This window comes from Lolium perenne, chromosome 4 (genome assembly GCF_019359855.2).
Source record: "Lolium perenne isolate Kyuss_39 chromosome 4, Kyuss_2.0, whole genome shotgun sequence".
NCBI classification, from domain to species: domain Eukaryota; kingdom Viridiplantae; phylum Streptophyta; class Magnoliopsida; order Poales; family Poaceae; genus Lolium; species Lolium perenne.
This window is the reverse complement of record NC_067247.2, coordinates 68,725,826-68,748,441: the sequence shown is the minus strand read 5'-3', so window position 1 is coordinate 68,748,441 and position 22,616 is coordinate 68,725,826. Positions and strand designations below refer to the sequence as shown.

Sequence of the window (22,616 nt, the reverse complement as noted above, 5' to 3'; positions counted from 1 at the left end):
GGTGAACTGACCCAACATAAAAGTAAAAAGAATGGTCCTTCAAAGAGGAAAGCATCGATTGCTATATTTGTGCTAGAGCTTTTATTTTGAAAACATGAAACAATTTTGTCAACGGTAGTAATAAAGCATATGAGTTATGTAAATTATATCTTACAAGTTGCAAGCCTCATGCATAGTATACTAATAGTGCCCGCACCTTGTCCTAATTAGCTTGGACTACCGGATCATTGCAATACACATGTTTTAACCAAGTGTCACAATGGGGTACCTCCATGCCGCATGTACAAAGGTCTAAGGAGAAAGCTCGCATTTTGGATTTCTCGCTTTTGATTATTCTCAACTTAGACATCCATACCGGGACAACATGGACAACAGATAATGGACTCCTCTTTAATGCATAAGCATGTGGCAACAATTATTATTCTCATATGAGATTGAGGATATATGTCCAAAACTGAAACTTCCACCATGATTCATGGCTTTAGTTAGCGGCCCAATGTTCTTCTCTAACAATATGCATGCTCCAACCATTAAAGTGGTAGATCTCTCTTGCTTCAGACAAGACGGACATGCATAGCAACTCACATGATATTCAACAAAGAGTAGTTGATGGCGTCCCCAGAAACATGGTTATCGCACAACAAGCAACTTAATAAGAGATAAAGTGCATAAGTACATATTCAATACCACAATAGTTTTTAAGCTATTTGTCCCATGAGCTATATATTGTAAAGGCGAATGATGGAATTTTAAAGGTAGCACTCAAGCAATTTACTTTGGAATGGCGGAGAAATACCATGTAGTAGGTAGGTATGGTGGACACAAATGGCATAGTGGTTGGCTCAAGGATTTTGGATGCATGAGAAGTATTCCCTCTCGATACAAGGTTTAGGCTAGCAAGGTTTATTTGAAACAAACACAAGGATGAACGGTGCAGCAAAACTCACATAAAAGACATATTATAAACATTATAAGACTCTACACCGTCTTCCTTGTTGTTCAAACTCAATACTAGAAATTATCTAGACTTTAGAGAAACCAAATATGCAAACCAAATTAGCAAGCTCTAGGTGTTTCTTCATTAATGGGTGCAAAGTATATGATGCAAGAGCTTAAACATGAGCACAACAATTGCCAAGTATCAAATTATTCAAGACATTTTAGAATTACTACATGTAGCATTTTCCAATTCCAACCATATAACAATTTAACGAAGAAGAAACTTCGCCATGAATACTATGAGTAAAGCCTAAGGATATACTTGTCCATATGCAACAGCGGAGCGTGTCTCTCTCCCATACAGTGAATGCTAGGATCCATTTTATTCAAACAAAAACAAAAACAAAAACAAACAGACGCTCCAAGCAAAGTACATAAGATGTGACGGAATAAAAATATAGTTTCAGGGGAGGAACCTGATAATGTTGTCGATGAAGAAGGGGATGCCTTGGGCATCCCAAGCTTAGACACTTGAGTCTTCTTAGAATATGCAGGGGTGAACCACCGGGGCATCCCCAAGCTTAGAGCTTTCACTCTCCTTGATCATATTGCATCATACTCCTCTATTGATCCTTGAAAACTTCCTCCACACCAAACTCGAAACAACTCATTAGAGGGTTAGTGGACTATAAAAATTAACATGTTCAGAGGTGACACAATCATTCTTAACACTTCTAGACATTGCATAAAGCTACTGGACATTCATGGATCAAAGAAATTCATCCAACATAGCAAAAGAGGCAATGTGAAATAAAAGGCAGAATCTGTCAAAACAGAACAGTCCGTAAAGATGGATTTTATTGAGGCACCAGACTTGCTCAAATGAAAATTCCCAAATTGAATGAAAGTTGCGTACATATCTGAGGATCACTCACGTAAATTGGCATAATTTTCTGAGTTACCTACAGAGAATTAGGCCCAGATTCGTGACAGCAAAGAAATCTGTTTCTGCGCAGTAATCCAAATCTAGTATGAACTTTACTATCAAAGACTTTACTTGGCACAAAAAAACATAAAACTAAGATAAGGAGAGGTTGCTACAGTAGTAAACAACTTCCAAGACTCAAATATAAAACAAAAATACTGTAATAAAAACATGGGTAGTCTCCCATAAGCGCTTTTCTTTAACGCCTTTCAGCTAGGCGCAGAAAGTGTATATCAAGTATTATCAAGAGATGAAGCATCAACATTATTTTCACAATTTATCCCATTGGGTATCTTAGATGCTCCCTTATCTATAGTGGTTTTAAGAGCTTTATCGATTTTGGGCCTATAATAGCTTTTTGGTTTAGCCCCTTTAGAGATATACATGAACCTTTGCTCCTTTCCCACATAAACTTTCTCTCTAAACTTTATAGATGAAAAGGTTGAACCCAATGTTCCCATAGCCTCTTCTAGTTCACTAATCCTTTGGGTTTGATTATCATGAATAGCACAAGATTCTAAGATGGCGATTCTCTCATTAATTCCACCTAGAGATTTATCAAGTTTATCAGTGCTATCAAGTAATGCTTTCAAAGTAGTATCAATAATTGGAAGGTTTTGCTCTATGGTTTCCAACTTTTCCATGACATTTTCAAGAGAGGCTTCAATTTTAACTTCATTAACAGGTGGTATTCCAAATAAACTCTCAATAATGTAACTAGCTTCTAAAGCAGGGGCGCCTAGGAAGTTACCTCCCGCGAGACAATCAAGAACATACCTATTCCAGCTAGAGATACCAACATAAAAATTCCTGAGTAGGATAGTGGTGGAGTGTTTCTTAGTGCACCTATTATGGGCATCACTAATTCTATACCAAGCATCTTTTAAACATTCTCCCCCTTGTTGCTTAAACGAACGAACTTCAACTTCAGGATTACTCATTTTAGCAGTAGTAAATAAAGCAAACTAGATAAAGTAAATGCAAGTAACTAATTTATTTGTGTTTTTGATATAGAGTGCAAGGCAGTAAATAAAGTAAAGCTAGCAACTACCTTTTTTTTGTATTTTGATATAATGCAGCAAACAAAGTAGTAAATAAAATAAAGCAAGACAAAAATAAAGTAAAGAGATTGGGAAGTGGAGACTCCCCTTGCAGCGTGTCTTGATCTCCCCGGCAACGGCGCCAGAAAAAGAGCTTGATGGCGTGTAACTCACACGTTCATTGGGAACCCCAAGAGGAAGGTATGATGCGCACAGCAGCAAGTTTTCCCTCAGAAAGAAACCAAGGTTTATCGAACCAGGAGGAGCCAAGAAGCACGTTGAAGGTTGATGGCGGCGGGATGTAGTGCGGCGCAACACCAGAGATCCGGCGCCAACGTGGAACCTGCACAACACAACCAAAGTACTTTGCCCCAACGAAACAGCGAGGTTGTCAATCTCACCGGCTTGCTGTAACAAAGGATTAACCGTATTGTGTGGAAGATGATTGTTTGCAGAAAACAGTAAAACAAGTATTGCAGCAGATTTGTATGCGATGTAAAGAATAGGACCGGGGTCCACAGTTCACTAGAGGTGTCTCTCCCATAAGATAAAAGCATGTTGGGTGAACAAATTACAGTCGGGCAATTGACAAATAGAGAGGGCATAACAATGCACATACATGACATGATAAATATAGTGAGATTTAATTGGGCATTACGACAAAGTACATAGACCGCTATCCAGCATGCATCTATGCCTAAAAAGTCCACCTTCAGGTTATCATCCGAACCCCTTCCAGTATTAAGTTGCAAAACAACAGACAATTGCATTAAGTATGGTGCGTAATGTAATCAATAACTACATCCTTAGACATAGCATCAATGTTTTATCCCTAGTGGCAACAGCACATCCACAACCTTAGAACCTTCTGGCACTGTCCCAGATTCAATGGAGGCATGAACCCACTATCGAGCATAAATACTCCCTCTTGGAGTTAAGAGCAAAAACTTGGCCAGAGCCTCTACTAATAACGGAGAGCATGCAAGATCATAAACAACACATAGGTAATAACTTGATAATTATCATAGCATAGTATTCTCTATCCATCGGATCCCGACAAACACAACATATAGTATTACAGATAGATGATCTTGATCATGTTAGGCAGCTCACAAGATCCAACAATGAAGCACAATGAGGAGAAGACAACCATCTAGCTACTGCTATGGACCCATAGTCCAGGGGTGAACTACTCACTCATCACTCCGGAGGCGACCATGGCGGTGAAGAGTCCTCCGGGAGATGAATCCCCTCTCGGCAGGGTGCCGGAGGAGATCTCCAGAATCCCCCGAGATGGGATTGGCGGCGGCGGCGTCTCAGTAAGGTTTTCCGTATCGTGGCTCTCGGTACTGGGGGTTTCGCGACGGAGGCTTTAAGTAGGCGGAAGGGCAACGCGGGGGCCACACGAGGGCCCCACACGCCAGGCTGGCGCGGCCAAGACCTAGGCCGCGCCGCCCTAGTGTGGCGGCGCCTCGTGGCCCCACTTCGACTCCCCTTCGGTCTTCTGGAAGCTTCATGGCAAAATAGGACCCTGGGCGTTGATTTCGTCCAATTCCGAGAATATTTCGTTACTAGGATTTCTGAAACCAAAAACAGCAGAAAACAGCAACTGGCACTTCGGCATCTTGTTAATAGGTTAGTTCCAGAAAATGCACGAATATGACATAAAGTGTGCATAAAACATGTAGATATCATCAATAATGTGGCATGGAACATAAGAAATTATCGATACGTCGGAGACGTATCAGCATCCCCAAGCTTAGTTCTGCTCGTCCCGAGCAGGTAAAACGATAACAAAGATAATTTCTGAAGTGACATGCCATCATAACCTTGATCATACTATTTGTAAACATATGTAATGAATGCAGCGATCAAAACAATGGTAATGACATGAGTAAACAAGTGAATCATAAAGCAAAGACTTTTCATGAATAGTACTTCAAGACAAGCATCAATAAGTCTTGTATAAGAGTTAACTCATAAAGCAATAAATCAAAGTAAAGGTATTGAAGCAACACAAAGGAAGATTAAGTTTCAGCGGTTGCTTTCAACTTATAACATGTATATCTCATGGATAATTGTCAACATAGAGTAATATAACAAGTGCAATATGCAAGTATGTAAGAATCAATGCACAGTTCACACAAGTGTTTGCTTCTTGAGGTGGAGAGAAATAGGTGAACTGACCCAACATAAAAGTAAAAAGAATGGTCCTTCAAAGAGGAAAGCATCGATTGCTATATTTGTGCTAGAGCTTTTATTTTGAAAACATGAAACAATTTTGTCAACGGTAGTAATAAAGCATATGAGTTATGTAAATTATATCTTACAAGTTGCAAGCCTCATGCATAGTATACTAATAGTGCCCACACCTTGTCCTAATTAGCTTGGACTACCGGATCATTGCAATACACATGTTTTAACCAAGTGTCACAATGGGGTACCTCCATGCCGCCTGTACAAAGGTCTAAGGAGAAAGCTCGCATTTTGGATTTCTCGCTTTTGATTATTCTCAACTTAGACATCCATACCGGGACAACATGGACAACAGATAATGGACTCCTCTTTAATGCATAAGCATGTGGCAACAATTATTATTCTCATATGAGATTGAGGATATATGTCCAAAACTGAAACTTCCACCATGATTCATGGCTTTAGTTAGCGGCCCAATGTTCTTCTCTAACAATATGCATGCTCCAACCATTAAAGTGGTAGATCTCTCTTGCTTCAGACAAGACGGACATGCATAGCAACTCACATGATATTAAAGTGGTAGATCTCTCTTGCTTCAGACAAGACGGGCAACGCGGGGGGCCACACGAGGGCCCCACACGCCAGGCTGGCGCGGCCAAGACCTAGGCCGCGCCGTCCTAGTGTGGCGGCGCCTCGTGGCCCCACTTCGACTCCCCTTCGGTCTTCTGGAAGCTTCGTGGCAAAATAGGACCCTGGGCGTTGATTTCGTCCAATTCCGAGAATATTTCGTTACTAGGATTTCTGAAACCAAAAACAGCAGAAAACAGCCACTGGCACTTCGGCATCTTGTTAATAGGTTAGTTCCAGAAAATGCACGAATATGACATAAAGTGTGCATAAAACATGTAGATATCATCAATAATGTGGCATGGAACATAAGAAATTATCGATACGTCGGAGACGTATCAGGGGCCAGGTGGGATCGGCGCGCTCCTCGGCGTTGAGGCAAGCGCGCTGGGTGCTGATCGTGTCCCTCCAGCGATCGGTTCCCGGCAGCGGCGGCGGCGGGACGCCGATCCCGTTGACGGACCGCTGCTTGGCAGGCTCATGTCCGGTGGGACACGGTACCGCGCACGGTACAACAATCACGCCTCTGCCACCGTGAGGCTGCCGCGCCCAAAGCCGTTCGCCGCGAGGATGTTCTTGCGGGAGGACGACATTGGCGCTGAGGCGAGAGGAAGGAAGGAGGTGCGGAAAGATTGGAATGGGGAACGTGGCGAGAGCAAGGAGGGGCGCTCTTTATTGTACAGCGGCGACAGGCGAAGCTGCAGCGGGGCGTTGGCCGCAATAAACGCCGGTGCGGATGGCCACGCGGCCATGCACGACGAGAAGCTTCACTGCGTTGCCTGGGAAAGCTATGCGCCATTAACGTCGCTTGACCAGAGGTAAGCGACGGGTTTTAGACTATGTGTCAATGATGCGTCGGGCCCACCACTCCCCACCTCATTTCTCGCTTTGTCTGGCGTGCCCGAAGCATCCCATGTGGACCGGGGACGGGCTCGGGGCGCCGGACACCGTATTGGCCGCGCCGGACGGAAAGGGCCTTTTGGGCGCCACTGGGAACGAAAAATATCCGACGCGCCCCAAAAACCTTTGGAGGATGCTTTAGGGGACGCGGCTGAAGATGCACTTACATCGGTGCAAATAACTTGCTGAGAACCAATTGCGTTTCGATTCATAGATAGGAAAAGAAGTTTACATTACAAGCCTAAGATAAAGCCGGGACACCAACACACCCGACATTCAAAACGAGACTACGACAAAAGGGCGAAATTCATCGAGTGCTCCTCTAAGACTGCAACAGAGTGAGCTCCACCAACCCATGCTGATAAAAGTCGCAGTGTTTGTGCATCATCGAAATTACCAAGAACCTGTCAGTCGTAGCCAAGAGGCGTACCACCCAGATCCTGCGAGCCCACCAGGACTCAGCTGGGAGCATTGCTGCTCCGATCTCAGCCCAAATCCAGGGATGCCGTTGGCGCAGTGCGGCAGTGCCTACCTCCCAGCAACCTCCACGGGCGTGCAAGCGTGCAGTCTTCCGCAGACTGCCATCAAGCACAGAGGTCATCCCAGCACTGCTTATCCAGAGACTTGCTCGCGCAGTCCGAGGAAGATTCTCGTACTGCAAGCCACCGCGATACCACTAGGCCGGTGCGCCACTTGCATCGCAAGATGCCTCATATGTGGCCAACACAGGACCCACAAGTGGTCTCTCAAACTTTAAGTTGTAAACCAGGGGTGTTTCCTTTGAAATATCTGGGTGTTCCTTTACACCACAAGAAGCTGAGAAAATAAGATTTACAGCCCATAATTGATAAACTTTTAAAAAAGGCTGCTGGTTGGAGAGGAAAACTTCTTAGCCATGTTGCCAAGCTAGAACTGGTTAGAAGTGTCCTTGCTAGTATCCATTTATATTTGTTGAGTGTTATAAAATTCCCCAAATGGGCAATAGCCTTGATTAACTCACAGATGGCCAATTGTCTGTGGGATAATTATAAGGGACACTATAATTATCACTTAGAAAATTAGGGTTTAGTGTCACAAAAAAAGAAGTTTGGGGACTAGGCATTCCAAGCTTAGCTGAAATGAATATGTGCCTCCTTGCTTCGTGGATTAAAAGATACCAGCTAGATGATAACAAACTTTGGAAACAAGTGATAGATTATAAATATAATGTCAACAATCCAAACATTTTCTCCTGCTCCTCATTGGGTGTCTTACCATTTGGGAAAGGAGTTGTTTGGGAAGCTAAAGCTGCTTGTGTACCAATAGAAAGTGGGGAATGGTAAGAAGATCAAGTTCTGGGAGGACCACTGGTTTGGGTCTTCCAGTCTTGCAATCTAATACTGGGAAATTTACTTCCTGGAATGACACTATTGCTGAGTTGTGGTATGGGTTACAACTTAAAGTGACCTTTAGAAGATGCTTTGATCACAGGCGGACGCTGTTATGGTATGAGATATTGCAAATTGCACAGACCAATCAGATTAGTGAAGATGGTGATAATCTCATATGGAAGCTTGAGTCAAATGGCTTATATAGTGCAAAATCCCAATATGCAATGGTCAATTTTAGGGGGATTTGACTTTTTATATACAAAATGTGTGGAAAATTAAAGTACCACCAAAAAATCACTTCTTCTTATGGTTGTTGTCTCATAATAGGATTCTCACTAGGGATAATCTAGTTAAGAGACAAAATGTGGATGATCTGCCTGTGTCTTTTGTACTGAGCATGAAACAAGTACACATCTATTTTTTGAGTGTATAGTTGCTAGAGCTATCTGGAAAGATATTTTGCATGTGACTAGGTTAGGATCTTCCCAGGTTTCAATAGAATCCTTGGCTGCTTTCTGGGAGCAGAATAAAAATCATAAAATACTCAATATGATCGATGTTGCAGTCTTATAGGTTATATGGCTCATCAGGAATGATCTATGCTTTAATCGTACCCCATGGATGGGTTTACAGGTCATCTGGCGGAAGATGGCCTACTTCCTTGCTCAATGCAGCATTCTGTACAAGGAGTGGAAAAACAAAATAAGAGGATGTAGGTGATTTCCTTGGAGTCCTTAGCTCATGCTCCACCACCACTGTTGTGGCCGGATCCTGGCTGATTCCGGTGAAGAAGATGATGACATCTGCTGAAGTGGAGTCGATGAACCAATGCTGCTCTGAGGGAGAAGGTATCAAGATTACAGCTCCTGATCTATCGAGGACTCCGGCGGCCAATGCCTTGATGCTGGTGGGTGATAGGGAGCACTTCAAGATCTTAATAGAGTTTAGCTTCCATGTCGCTGCAGAAAAAAAAGAAAAGGAGTTGTGTATGGTAGTCACTTGATGGTCGGGAATAAACATTTTTGATATTTTTTGATGGGGTCGGTAGGTGTTTTGAGTTCCCATGGGGTGTGTGGTGTGTGTGTCCGTAAAACTTGGATGTTTGTGGTGTGGTTTCATGCAATGGAACCGGGGCGAGGCCCTTCTCATCTAAAAAAACGTGGCCAACACAGAGATCCCGAGGAAGAATTACAGCCCGAAATCTACTTCCCAAGATGACGCCTCCATGGGGGAACGACGTCAAAGACGTCGCCGTTGCCCAATTTAGCATGCCAAATCTGAGGTTTACACCCAAAACCCGAGACCCTGGGCAGGGGAGGTCTTGGAACTCCTTGATGATGCCATAGAGGAAACGATGCCCTCAGGCATCGTCGTCACCGCCCCCGAAAGGTAGGGCTTTCGCCCGGAGCATGGTACCTCACCATCGCAAGCATTGTTCGCTCTTCGCCTAGAGCTCACGCGCTGACCTTTCCACTCAAAGCACTAGCCTTGCCAGGGCATCCCGTCGGCAGCATGTCCAGCGCGCCAGATCGGAGGCAGCCATGCCCACAAAGGGACAAGTCGCCTGAGAGGGGTATCACCAAGCCGCAAGCGGTATAGGTGCCGCCATGGGAGGACTCTCCGGCAGGTCTTTGCGCATCTACCTCAGAGAAGCATTGCCGGCAACCCAGCACCGCTGTCGTTGCCTATTCGACGGTACCTCAGAGGAGGGATCCTCACGAGGGGGAGAAGAAGTAGGGGCCATAGGGCGGAGTGCACACGGGGCGGTGGTACGCGATTTACCCAGTTTCGGAACACCTGCACGATGGCAAGGCCTACTGCTGCTTGTCTGGAATTATCTGGGTGCTTTCGCGTTGTTACAATGAGTTGTGGTTGTGCCTCTAGGGCTCCCGGGATCCGGCTTATATAGGCGCACGGATCTAGGGTTTACATGGAGAGTCCTAGCCGGATTACAGGTTGCCTAACTACGATACAATATCTTGCCATGTACGTTAAGGATCCGCCTTCCATCTACGTCGTACTGGATCCGGGTCCCTCATGGGCCTTCACGGATCCGGCCTCCTCCGAAGGTCGGTTGGGATCCGGCTTCCCTACCCTGGGCTGAACTTCATCCTTCATGATCTACAGCAACTGGGCCACCCGATGGGCCACATGCCACATCACTGTCTGTGGGCCACCCGGGCTTGCCGGATCTAGGCACTGTCGATGGTACACCCATGAAGTATACCCACAACAAACCGCCCACCCACCCGGCAGCGCTGCACGGGCGCCTCGAGCCGCCACGCCAAGATGGTGTTGGTCTCAGCTCAACCCGGCCAGAGCAATAGAAACCCTGCGCTCGGAGCCAAGGAGGACGGACGAGGAGGTGGGTGACCGCACCCAGGTGCAGGTGATCAGAACGGCCAAGGCCCGGCAGCCCTAGCAAGCCCGAGGGGCCCAGATCTGGGCCGGCAGACCCGCGCCGCCACGGTGCCAACTCTAGCTGCCCAACACCGTCACGGGCATCCCAGCATCATTGCCGCCTTCCCTAGCTCAGTCGCCGGACAGCCGAGGGGCTCCCGCCGCCGCCATTGGGTTCACCCGTGTCTCCCGACGAACGGGCGGGAGGTAGAGATGCCCGCCGTCGACGGCACCGCGCGGGCTTTGCCCGACAGCTCCCGCCGCCGCCGATGGAGGAGGGGGCAGAGGGGGTCGGGATGAAGTAGGGGTTAGGTTTCGCACCTGACTCGCCCGCGGGGACGAGCTAGGGGTCGCTCTCGTCTCCCACTGGCCCTGGTCAGAAACAATACAAAATATTGTTTTACAATTTTGGCTTCTAAATGTGCATATATAATATTGTGCCAACATCTTAGGGCTACAATAAACTTATAATAGATTGCAAAACAAAATAGTAATTGTGCTAAATAATACTCATATAAATTACATCTTGTTTGGGCAGGATTAACCCTAGAAAAATGGCGTGAGCTACTAGAGGACTTGCATAAGATAAGAAAACGTAATTAAATCCCTAAAAATATTGACCATGCAAGTGGTGCAACACAATACGCCTTATATTCTGAAAAAATTCTCAAAAAACTATATGGCTTATATCTAGAAATGGAGGTAGTATATATACATTTTAATATACACATGCTATTTTTTTACATATATACAAGTGTTGTCCAAACTTAACAAATCATCCAATTTCATAGGTTGTACATCCAATTAGAAATTGGAATTGGGTAGCACCCTTCGATTCCTACCGAAAATTCCAATGCTTCCTGCAAGCCTGCAACTGTAAGCACAAAGAAACTGGAGTAGAATCACCATGTCCAAGCTTGATCCAGATTAGCAACTCTCAGCGAATTTAGCAATGAAAACCAACAGAAAACATGCATATGTTTAACAGGTTTAGCTCTGCTGAAAAAAAAGCTTGGCCATGCAGCGCTGGAAAAACAGTAATACCACAAAATCATTACGATCCATTTCAATACCAGCCCTATTTTGCCTTTCCTTCTGTGTGCGACTCAACACAGGCATTGGTCTGTATGTCACTCAACACAGACAATGATTTATCGTGTAGGACGATTACTACCAGCAAGATGGTCTCCATGTATTTGCAAGAGCTGGTAGTAAGTTACATCGGAGTAGGTGTTAATTGTGCAAGAAAATGGAAATTTCTGGTCCCAAACATACCAGTACAACAAGACCTGCAATACACAAGATGCATGCAAAACAAGACCTGCAATACACAAGATGCATGCAAAACAAGGCATCCAAAATCAAGAGATAAACATCAAGCTGAAAGGTTTTCCATTTTACAACTGAATTGCTGCAATGCAGGTGACTTTAACACCAAGCCATACAACTAGTCCACTAATATTAGTTCTGCAAATATGGCAAGAATGAACATGGCAGGAATGAATTAGTCTGAGCACAATGACTGTTCCTTAAACTGGAAGTTTATTCCTTAAATATGAAAGAGATCTCAACAGGACCTAGCAATAGCCTAAGCAAGATTGATACTACTCATCAACTTCTCTCTGCATCACCACTTCACTCTACTCTCCGTGCGCCAGCACCAATGAGAGAACTCGGATCCACAGTGATAAACGGTGCGCCTCTTGCCCGGCAATTATAACACACCCTGAAAGCCCACGATAGAGAGAACTCCGAGTTAGAAGTTTTCCATTGTATAACTGTACTTCTGCAGGAAAGAAACAGTAATCTGTGCTTTCATATAATTACATAGCAGAATACAGTGAAAAAATACGTACTAAAGCTTTTGGATATTAATTTTTGCAAGGGATATGCTGCAAGAACTTAAGATCTTCGTAATATTATAAACCCGGTCATCGATCATTTGACATTTAACTACGACTATCTTTAGTTGCTTCAGTTTAAGTGATTGTTCCATCGAACTCCCTCCTATTTTCATGGTGGATCTGGGTTCCTGTGCCAAATAAATATTTTAGGTGATTGATCATGCTTCATATCTATACCTATCTATACCTAATAATAAAGGAGCTAAGGTTTCTGCCAAAAAGTTTCGTCAACGTTTTTTTTGGGACCGTTTTGCCCTCCCACCAAATCGCATAATACAGCAAAAATGCCACAGGCCACGTACCGGTTAACCCGTGAGAAAAAAGAAAACAGAGAGTCTCTCCCGTCGGTCTCCATCTCCAATCGCCTCCTCCATCAAAATCCCCTGCGCCGCCGCACCTACTGGTCGGCCTCTCGCCGGCCCTCGCAGGACCTCACCGTGTCGCCTTCATCTACCGCCTGTGGAGGTGCTCCCGATTCCCATCTTGCATCTGCTCCCCGCGCTGCACCCGGTGGAGGAGTTGAATGGAGGGAGAGGGGGATGCAGATGGGATGTCCGCCGAGGAGAGGAGGAGGTTGGTTGCCAGGGAGAGCGTGGGTGCGGTAGCTGGCGAGCACGGCCTTGATGCTGCTGCTTTGGAAGAGAGACGCTGGGGCGAGAGGAGAGGGATGGGAGGAGGCCGACGAGGAGAGAGGAAGGACCAGTAGAAGCGGAGCTCCAAGCTGGCCGCATCACGGTGGGACGCATCACGGTGGGACGGGCGTGCAGGTCATTTGGTTCTTCCATGGAGAAGGCTATGGAGCATCTTGATGGGAAAGACAGATAACTTTTCGCTCTGAATTTTGGGCTGCAGCTGCGTTGCTGCTATTTCATACTGCGGATGTGCGGTCTGCCGAAATCGTTGACTGCTGCTTTGGTGAGATATGGTTAGAGAAACTGACAGACAACAAGATTGTTACTGTTAACGTGTCGCCTCTCTGAAATCCTCTGAAACAAGCCCTTGTCTTTCAGTTCTTTGCCCTTGTGGACATGGAGTAGTAATAATTGTTTGGTAGTTGCCTGTCTCATCACACTGCATTTTACAACACGTTGACTTGGTCAGTAATGTCTCATGGTGGTACCAAATATTATTGTTAATTTAGTCAGTATACTGATCTAGCCAATCAACAAATGTCAGCAATTGCTCAGCTTCAGTATATGTATCAGTGTTTTGTTGATAATCAAAATGGATGAATTTTAAAACTTCACTTGACTATTTTCATTTGTTCAAGTTAAATTTGTTGATGATCAAAATAGATGATTTTGATTTTACGTTTTAGGAAATCATCCATCCTTCGGTCTGCTTCTGGCGCCAATGCACTATTGGGCTCTCAAGGGCCCTGAGCCAGACCAAAAGGATGATTTATAATTTTTTTAACCCAATTTAAGATAGAAAAATGAAGACGTTAATCAAAAGATGCTGATTATGAAAAAACGATAGACCGACACAGCGGCCCCTCCTAATCAGAATTTTTTAGATGGGGCATATTGTCCAAATCGGTGACGTCCATGTAGTTCCAATACCAAGAGCAAAGACAATTAGTTGCAGATATTTCGAACAATGATATCAAGCGTGAGCGTGATTAAATTCAGATGAAATATCTTGGCATGCATGGATATGTATATGAGTTTCCGCCATCATTTGAATTCCATAATACAAAATACCAATTATTTATCTAAATACATGTGTTGGACTCATAGTCAACCGTACCGTAGCAACGCACGGGTATTGTCCTAGTAATAATAAAGGAGCTAAGGTTTCTGCCAAAATTTTCGTCCAACTTTTTTTTTGGACGGATTTGCCCTCCCACCAAATCGCATAATACGGCCATATGCCACACCGGTTCGTTTGTTTTGTTTCCTCCGGCTTCTTCTTCCCGAACAATCCCCTCCTCCACTCGATGATCCCCAATTCCTAACTTCACGCTACCAAATTTCTCTCCGTAGAATTGGATTCATATGCTCCTACTCCCGATTAGATGCTACCGGCTCCGTTCGCTCAAGCATCTCCAGTGCCTTGGTCAATGGTCACCCTCCCCACATCGTCCCGTGGCCGGCTACTACCTCGCCGCTGCTTTGCTCTGGAGCGGCTGCGGAAGAACGGTGAGTAGGCCACGACGAGGCCCCACGCTCTTCAGGTGAGGGTGGTGCGGACGAGCATCGCGATGCAGCACGGACGAACGTCGTGACGGAGGGGACAGGGGAGGAGGAAGATCTCGAGCAAGTGATCCCCACCGACGGAGTGGATGGTCGCGACCGGTGAAAGTAGGTACCTGCTCCGGCGGCGTGTCACAGTCAGTCCATGGCGGTGTCTCGTGCAGGGGATACACGCGCAGTGAGGCATGCGTTGACTGGCCAAATGCGTGCTGCAGCAGCCGCCGAACAAGGACGACGCGGCCGACGAGCCCAAGCATCAGAGCTGGGACAGCGAGCGGCGCCGAGCGCTGAGCGCCATAACGTGAACAACCGGCGGCGCGGAGCGCTACGATGGTGGGATTCAGTTTTCGGATCGGGATGCCAATTTCAGATGCGGGTTCCGCTGGCTCCTTGCACAGGCAGAGCAAAGATTATCTTCTCTTTTTTCCTTTTTTTAGAGCTTTTGTGAAAACGGTTCGTTCGGATTGTTTTTTTTAGCAAAGACGTTCGGGTTAGCTTGTTCCGTAGGTCCCATCGCTGGCTCGCTGCGAGCGTCGTTCCTTGAGCCAGCGATCGCTGTGGGCCGGCTTTGTTCATACTGTACGAGCGACTTGGCGTTGCGGCCTGCGCGCTGGACATGGGATCCTTCATCCTTGGGACAAGCTGCGGCAGGTCCAAAGCAAGCAGGGGTGCCACGCGTAGTTTTCTTAATCAAATAAATAGTCCCACCTCGCTATTTAAAATCGAGTCCGGCCTGTTTATATACGTACACGCCTGGGAAACCAACAAGAATTAGCACCGTTGGCAAAACTACTCAATGAAAGATTCTACTACAACCCATGGAAGGTGTAGAGTGCAAGCCTGAACCAGCTATGCAAAGAGAGACCGCCTGAACAGACATGACTCTAAGGGAAGGGAAGGAAGGGCCGACGCTGATGAACCACACCGAAGCCTTACATCAAACGGGAGCGGGATAGATGTGACAGAAAGGAACATGGCCCTATGTGATGGCCATAATTAAACGGGAATTCCTTGACATGGAAGAGGCAAGAGAGGTCAACCGGGGAGGCAGTTATTGGCGGCGGGCGCAAAGAGCTGATGCTGTACTATCCGTGAAATATATTTCTTTCTCCCGGTGCAACGCACGGGCACTTTTGCTAGTAGTTTATAAAGGCAATACACATCATAATTACTAGTAGGACATATACATACCTTACAAAGTTGAAGAGTGAGTTTCTCTAGAACTGGTGTGTGATGGAGAAAGAACAGTAGTATTTGGAGGTCAAAAACCAAACACCAGTCATTGAGAAACAAAGATCTTAGCTTACTAAATGGAGGGCAGCATTGCAGATCTCTTGTGAATATAATCTGTGCAAGGTGCAAATAAGTAAGAAAGCTTAAACTTAATTCGCCGTACAGGATGGAATGATAGTGGAATGGGTATGAAATTTGACATGCAAGCTGAAAGGAACTAATAAGAGCTTACCATTTCAGGGGAAGCTATCAGTTCCAGACAGGTAGCGCTGGATAAACCTTCGAGAAACACAGAGAAACCACGTTTACGACCATTATCCCAGTACAACTCAGACATGCCACAATCACATTTTTCAGCCTCAAGGCTGCCGCCATCACAGAAATCGCAGAATTCCTCATATTTTTGGCAAAGATTGACAGACGCGGTTTCTAAGAATGGCATGCTTTCAAGAACTGGAATCATGTTAGAACCATGTAGTTGCAGTGAAACAAGACTTGGAGCAGAAATACGAGGTGGGCGCATATCCCAGAGAAACTGGCAGCCCATGATGCTCATATGCTTCGAGGACTGGGATAAGATCTTGACAGTATGCAGGACACAATCAGCGATCTTTAGATCCTCCAACACCGGGCAGCTCGAGAAATCAAGGAAGCCTTCTTTCAGAAAGACGCCATGGAGCTCTAATCGCACCAGGTGGTGGGAGAGGAGAGGCAGGTTCGCCAGTTGGACGAGCGGCTCTTCCGAAGAGGTGGGCAGGTTGGTGTAAATATCGAGTCGCAGCACTCGAGCACGGCACGCCAAAACGCGCCGGATCCAGAGGTGGACCCATAAGTCGTCCAGCTGCAAGAACCCACGGAGGTCGAGCTCGCACTCGTCGAGGACGGAGCCGGCATCGCGGAGCATAAACAGTTTGCACACGAACTCGTTCAGCTTCTCGACGCTCCGGAACGCATCGATGTTGGTGATGCGGAGGCGGGGGATGGGCCTCCAGAGGTGTCGCCAGCGCCGGGAGAGCACGCACGTCCGCACGGCCTCCCTCGCCTCGAGGAAACCGAGCGTGTGATGCAGCAAGTCGTCCGGGAGGGCGCTGAGCCGGTCTTCGAAGCTCCCCGTGGACTCTTTCGCGGTCTTGCCCCGGCGAGGCATTCCGTCGAACAGGTAGTGGGTGTCGATGCTGCGGAGGAGCAAGAAGGGTCACTCAGGCCAAGGGGAACCCCCGGAAAGGCTTCATTAGCAAATATGAAGTGGGGGAGAAGCAGAGCTTCTCACTGCATCACCGCGCTGCGGCGACGGCGGAGAATGGAGATCGGACGGGAAAACGACTATCTCTGCACCTACGCACCAAAGTGATAAACCAGAGGGAATTGCACTCTCCACCAGGCTCAACTCGAACCGTTGCACATATCACCACATGGACAGAAAATTTGCACATTGCACCAGATCTACATCTAATCCTTTGCAGTCCAGTCTAATACCATGTTAACAGCTAACCTAGCAATAAAATTACAATGGAAAGCTATTTTAGTCAAGTGCGTGCCAAAAAAAATTAGAAATGGCGCAGCAATATAAGAGTGTTATTTAGGAGACAATAAATATTAACAGCGATATATAAAATAGAATATGACCACAACAGTGGAGAAACTTAAAATCGAAGCAAAAGCTACAAGTACCGCTTTATTTTCAAACACTCGAAATTTGCACTTGAGAGTTTTAAAAAAAGCGCGTGAAAAATTGGTAGAAATTTCATTTAATTCGAACATAACATACATAGTTGAAAACTAAACCCTAAAGCCTAATTCAATCGTACTCGTCTTCTTCATCATCGGAGATGAGGTCGACGAAGGGCGGGGGAACCCTCGTCCACGTCCACGTCCTCGCCGTCGCTCTCTTCCTCATCGTCCTCATTCTCACTGTCTAGGGGGTGGGGGGCGCTCCCCGGGCATGAAGTCCCGCTTGTCGTGGATAGTGCAGCGCACCTCATGCTCCTAGGAGAGGAAGGAACGCCAGAAATCCGGTCGCTGGTACACTGGCTCATAACGCTGCGATGGAGGAAGTCGCCCTTCTTCATCTAGCTCGGCAGCTTCATCTCCGGCGGCGGGCTGCGGATTGGGATCTGGCTAGAGAAGTGGTGCGGCCACCGAGTGCAAGGCCAACTTAAGTAGACCTGACCACGTGCATCGATGTCAGCGCCATCGGGCCAACATCAATGCACGCGCAGCATCCCGGTGCCAGTGGCGTCAATGCACGCAGGCAGAAGTTTAGGCGGCGACGGCACTGGTCAACGGTGGCTTTGATGGTGTGGCTGCTGCCACTGGTCACCTTTCTGCGTCGGGTCATTTCCATGCGGGCTCGCGGCACGCGTGAGAGGACACGCGCGATGTCCGCCTCGACCCATCGATTTCCCAAATTTGAGAACGGATGTGCTGACGCGGACGGATCGGCCCACCGGAGCGTGCGCGGACCAAATCACACGTTTGGACTAGATGGGTCGGCCCCCTAGAGATGCCCTAAGCGCCTTTTGTTTATGCCTAAAGTGGACACAACACATGGGGAGGTGCGATACTTGATAAAAAAAAACAGGCCTATCTGTGTGGGACCGACTTGTCAGTTTAGCTATTAAGGCTGATAAAATGAGTATTTAGACTAGGTTGCAACTGATTAGATGTAGACCTGATGGAGACTGCAAAAGGCTGATAAAATGAGTATTAGACTAGGTTGCAACTGATTAGATGTAGACTTAGTGGAGACTGCAAAAGTTTGAACTGAACCTGGTGGAAGCTGCAATTTCCTCCGATAAACCATGCACCTCCCAGCAGATATTTCAGTTGATTCCTATGTCTAATGCCCGGACCATAAACACGGACTATGTAGATTGTAACTGAACTGGGAAAATTCAGAGTACAAATCATTCAGATTCTACTTAATTACAAGATGGCCACCAGACCCCCACGTATTTGGCAGGCAAGCTCGATAAAGGACCAAAATTTAATTTCAAAACATTGGCAGGGGCCGCGCGGACGCGTACCCCCTCTACCACAAATTACGACGTCCACTCTCCCACTTGGGGAGATGGTAGACCAACGCACCCACCAAGTGCAATGTGGGCCATTGATCTAGGCCACGGCCCTTCATGATCGGCCGTAGACCCCGTCCAGGTAAGTGAGTTGGACGTAGCACCGGGCGCCTATTATATAGCCGGCTCTCCCAGGCGATGCTCTCCCGCTGGCGAGGTGGTACTAAACGAGAGCGTGCCTGTGCAGCCGTGGGAGGACGGTGCTGGGTCGCGCTATGGGCCTATTTCTGGTGGAAGTGGGATTTGGATGGCAATGGCCCATTACTACTCCATCTGCGATGCTGCCTTTCTTTTTTCTTTTGGTATACAGCGGGATCTGAGGTATACATGAGTTTGCATTAATGGAGGACATTGCATACTAGTATAGAGTACTTTCCACTTTTACTATACAACTTTCCCGAGCCTTTTCTCATCTCAAAAAATTGCAGACGGCATGCTACGCACATGCTTCATGCAAGTACAGTACAAACGAACTGAAATAGCAGTCACCATGTCCAAGCTTGATGCAGAATTGAAACTCTACAGCGTGTCTACCAAGGAAAACCAACACAGGGCACGCATACGTTTTAACGGGTCTGGACTTGGAGCTCTACATAAAAGGAAGATTTGCCGTCCTTTTGCTGTTACTCGACACAGACCTTGATCTGTATGTCACTCAGCAGAGAGTGATTGTCATGTACGATGATTACTTCCAGCAAGATTGTCTCATGTACTGTATTTGCAAGAGCTGATAGTCAAGTTACACTGGATACAGATGCTACTGCATTCTATTCCGATATTATACATCAGGAATGCATCATTCTGATCCCAAACATACTAAAACAAGACCTGCAATACACAGGCTGTTTTATTTGCTGTCTCGGAGAAAAATACAGCTATGCATGTTCATACTTGCCACTGGCAGCATTGGTATGTTATGTTAGTGAATACGGAGGTTATTTTATTTCTATGTGTGTATGCAAAATCAAACATCAAGCTGAAGGGTTTTCCATTCTATGTCTGAGCTAGTGCAGGTAATTATAGGCCATACAGTTGGCTACATAGCAACTGGTCCACTAACACCTCAGTGCTGCCAGTGGCAAGAATGAACATGCACAGCAATACTCTTGTCTGAGTCAGGATTTTGTTCAGACAGTCTGAGCAAAATCATCATAACTTACACTGGAAATAGAACATAATTGTAGTTCCTTAAACATGGAAAAGATCACGACAGGAAATACAATCCTACATATGCAAGGCATTCAAAATCAACAAATAAACATCAAACTGGAATGTTTTCAAATGTACGCCCACACTGCTGCACAGTAAGCCGTACAGTTTTTAGATAACTAGGTAACTAGCAGTAAGCCAGTAACCCATACAGTTGGCCGCATGCAATTAGTCCACTAACATATAAGCAATGCCAGTGGTAAGAATGAACATGAGCAAGGAGAACATGTAATCTTTAAACTGGAAATACAATTCATTCTACTGCAAGGAGAACATGTAATCTTTAAACATGAAAGAGGTCTGAGCAGTAAATACAATCTTAGCAATATTCTATGGAAAAATGATGCTACTCAACAGCTGTTTGCATCATGTTAGACACTTTCAGCTAAGGCCTACATGGTTCTTGCTGTCTACTTCTACAAAATTCACAAACATGTACAGACCAAAGATCCATAAAATAATCCAACCATCAGAGATACATAACAAGACCAGATATAATACTAGCAGAAATGCACAACTAAACATTCTGATCCGAAAGACAAACCAGCAGCACAGGACAATCTCTTACAGCCACAACAAAACATAAATCCATCAATACCCAAACACTAAATAATGACCAGTTCATATTGATTCAGATGATAACTACTACTCCATCCGATCCGTATTACTTGTCACTAATATGGATGCATCTAGATACATCCCTATGGATCAGAGGGAGTATATGATTCACATGGATTCACATAATCATATAAGCCATATAACAATGAGAATTAGAAGGAAGTATCATGCCCAGGCGCACAACCACATGGGTCCACAAAATCATCAGCATTGGACATTTGTTAAGCACAACTGAACTTTAACCTCCTGTCGCAGCAGTAGAGCAAAGTCACAGATAAATACTGTTCAGTTTGATGCATATAAGACCTATTGATACAGATGTATACTGTCCAGTTCGATGCATATAAGACCTGCTAATACAGATGCAAACCAGTTCATATAATTCAGATAAATCAACAAAGAAAATATAACCAGAAAAGGTAGCACGCAACCACCACATGGTTCATTTTGCTCAATACAATATAGGTCTTACTTAAGAAATTTGGATTGATACTAGCACCAAAGACTAATGCATCAGGTCAGAAGTTTCAGCTAAGGCATACATGGCTAGAACAGTGTAGAATAAAATTCAAGAACTTGTCCAGAATGATCCAAATCATGACAGATTCATAATACATGACCAGAAATGAATGCAGAAACGGAACATTACTCTAGCTACCACGACCAGACAGACCATCCATGGTACCTAAAGAATTAATTATTGCCCAGTATGAATACCAATTGATTCGGTTGTAACTAATTTATATAATTTACATGGAGCAACCAAGAACAAAAGATTAAGAGGAAGGAACAAGGTCAGGTGCACCAGCACTATACACAGAATCATATAAGCATAGGAGATTCATTAACCTTAACAAGAGCATTGCACGTGTACTGAACAATAGAGCAAAGTACTACTATTACAGATCCAACAGGAAAAAGCAGCACGGGAGATTTACTTCTTACAAACCATCATCCATAGATCACTACAACTACTAATACTACCAGCAGTGGTTCTAGACAACCCAGGCTCTCAGAAGCGATTAGCAGCGGCCATCTACCAGTACCATGAGGAGCGGCAAACCTATCATCCGCAGAAATGTAACACTAACAATTATCATCTGCAGGTCAAAGCAGCAGAACATCTTAACAGGAAAATGTATCTTAACAATAGACTAAGAAAGTAGCCTCAAGCCTCAACCTTGCAGACTACCTACACAAAATTAAGATCAGGTGCGGAAGGTTGAGATAGACAAAATGATCCAACCATCAGGCATTGGTTGCAAGACCAGAGCAGTACACGGAAGTCCCATATAATTGCAGAAACGCGTCATGCAATGAGATCCACTGGCGAAAGCACCTGCACATAACACTCTTGTAACCACGACTACACACTAAGGATCATCCATCCATTCATAACATAAACTAAAAACTGACAAGCTTGACTCAAACAAGATCTATGTTGTATTGTGAGCAAAACGCTTTCATCCAAATTTCATAAAGAACGTCTATACTGTATTGAGCCAAATCAACATGTGCAGCGACACTGTTATCCGAGTAAAATGTAGTATTATTTAAAATGGAAATATGATAGAACATCATATTGTGAGCATCCTAAAAATGAAGGTCTCAACAGGAACTGCAACCTTAGCAATAGCCTAATCAGGATGGATAATAGCACCAACAGACGATTGCATCAGGTCAGAAATTTCAACTGCATGTATAGTATAAGCTAGAACAGGTGCAGAAGAAAATTCGAGAATATGTCGAGAATGATCCAAATCATGGCGGATTCATAACAACCGCACAAGTCGCATATAATAGCAGAAACTAAACATTGCTAGTGCAAATCTCCAGGAAGCAGCAGAACAGAAACATCGTCTTGCTACCACAACCATTCAAACAATAGACCTATATTGTATAGTTGGGGGCAGAAATTTCTTAAAC

At 45.4% G+C, this 22,616-nt stretch overlaps 1 protein-coding gene and 1 non-coding gene across 3 annotated transcripts; both read right to left on the bottom strand.

Moving 5' to 3' along the window:
* Nucleotides 1-11,832: 11,832 nt before the first annotated feature.
* Nucleotides 11,833-17,178, bottom strand: LOC127292878 (MEIOTIC F-BOX protein MOF). 2 transcript variants are annotated; one of them, XM_051322393.1, is made up of 5 exons: nt 17,060-17,178; nt 16,022-16,964; nt 15,748-15,903; nt 12,314-12,489; nt 11,833-12,183 (listed from the first exon to the last, which is right to left on the bottom strand). In XM_051322393.1, coding segments are annotated over exons 1-5 (1,281 nt in total). In that variant the 5' UTR covers nt 17,065-17,178; the 3' UTR covers nt 11,833-12,182. The 2 variants fall into 2 exon arrangements, with proteins under 2 accessions (XP_051178353.1, XP_051178354.1); XM_051322394.1 differs by lacking the exon at nt 12,314-12,489.
* A 1,615-nt stretch (nt 17,179-18,793) lies between these two features.
* Nucleotides 18,794-18,953, bottom strand: LOC127297759 (U1 spliceosomal RNA). Its single transcript, XR_007849448.1, has one exon. It is a non-coding gene; the product is annotated as a U1 spliceosomal RNA (small nuclear RNA).
* Between the last annotated feature and the right edge of the window lie 3,663 nt (nt 18,954-22,616).

Excerpts from the sequence above, each read along its gene's own strand:
- LOC127292878 (XM_051322393.1), bottom strand. Across the intron at positions 15,904-16,021 it reads TGATAGCTTCCCCTGAAATG|ATTATATTCACAAGAGATCT; the intron begins GTAAGCTCTTAT and ends CACCTTGCACAG. Across the intron at positions 12,490-15,747 it reads TCACTCTTCAACTTTGTAAG|GAACCCAGATCCACCATGAA; the intron begins GTATGTATATGT and ends TATTTGGCACAG.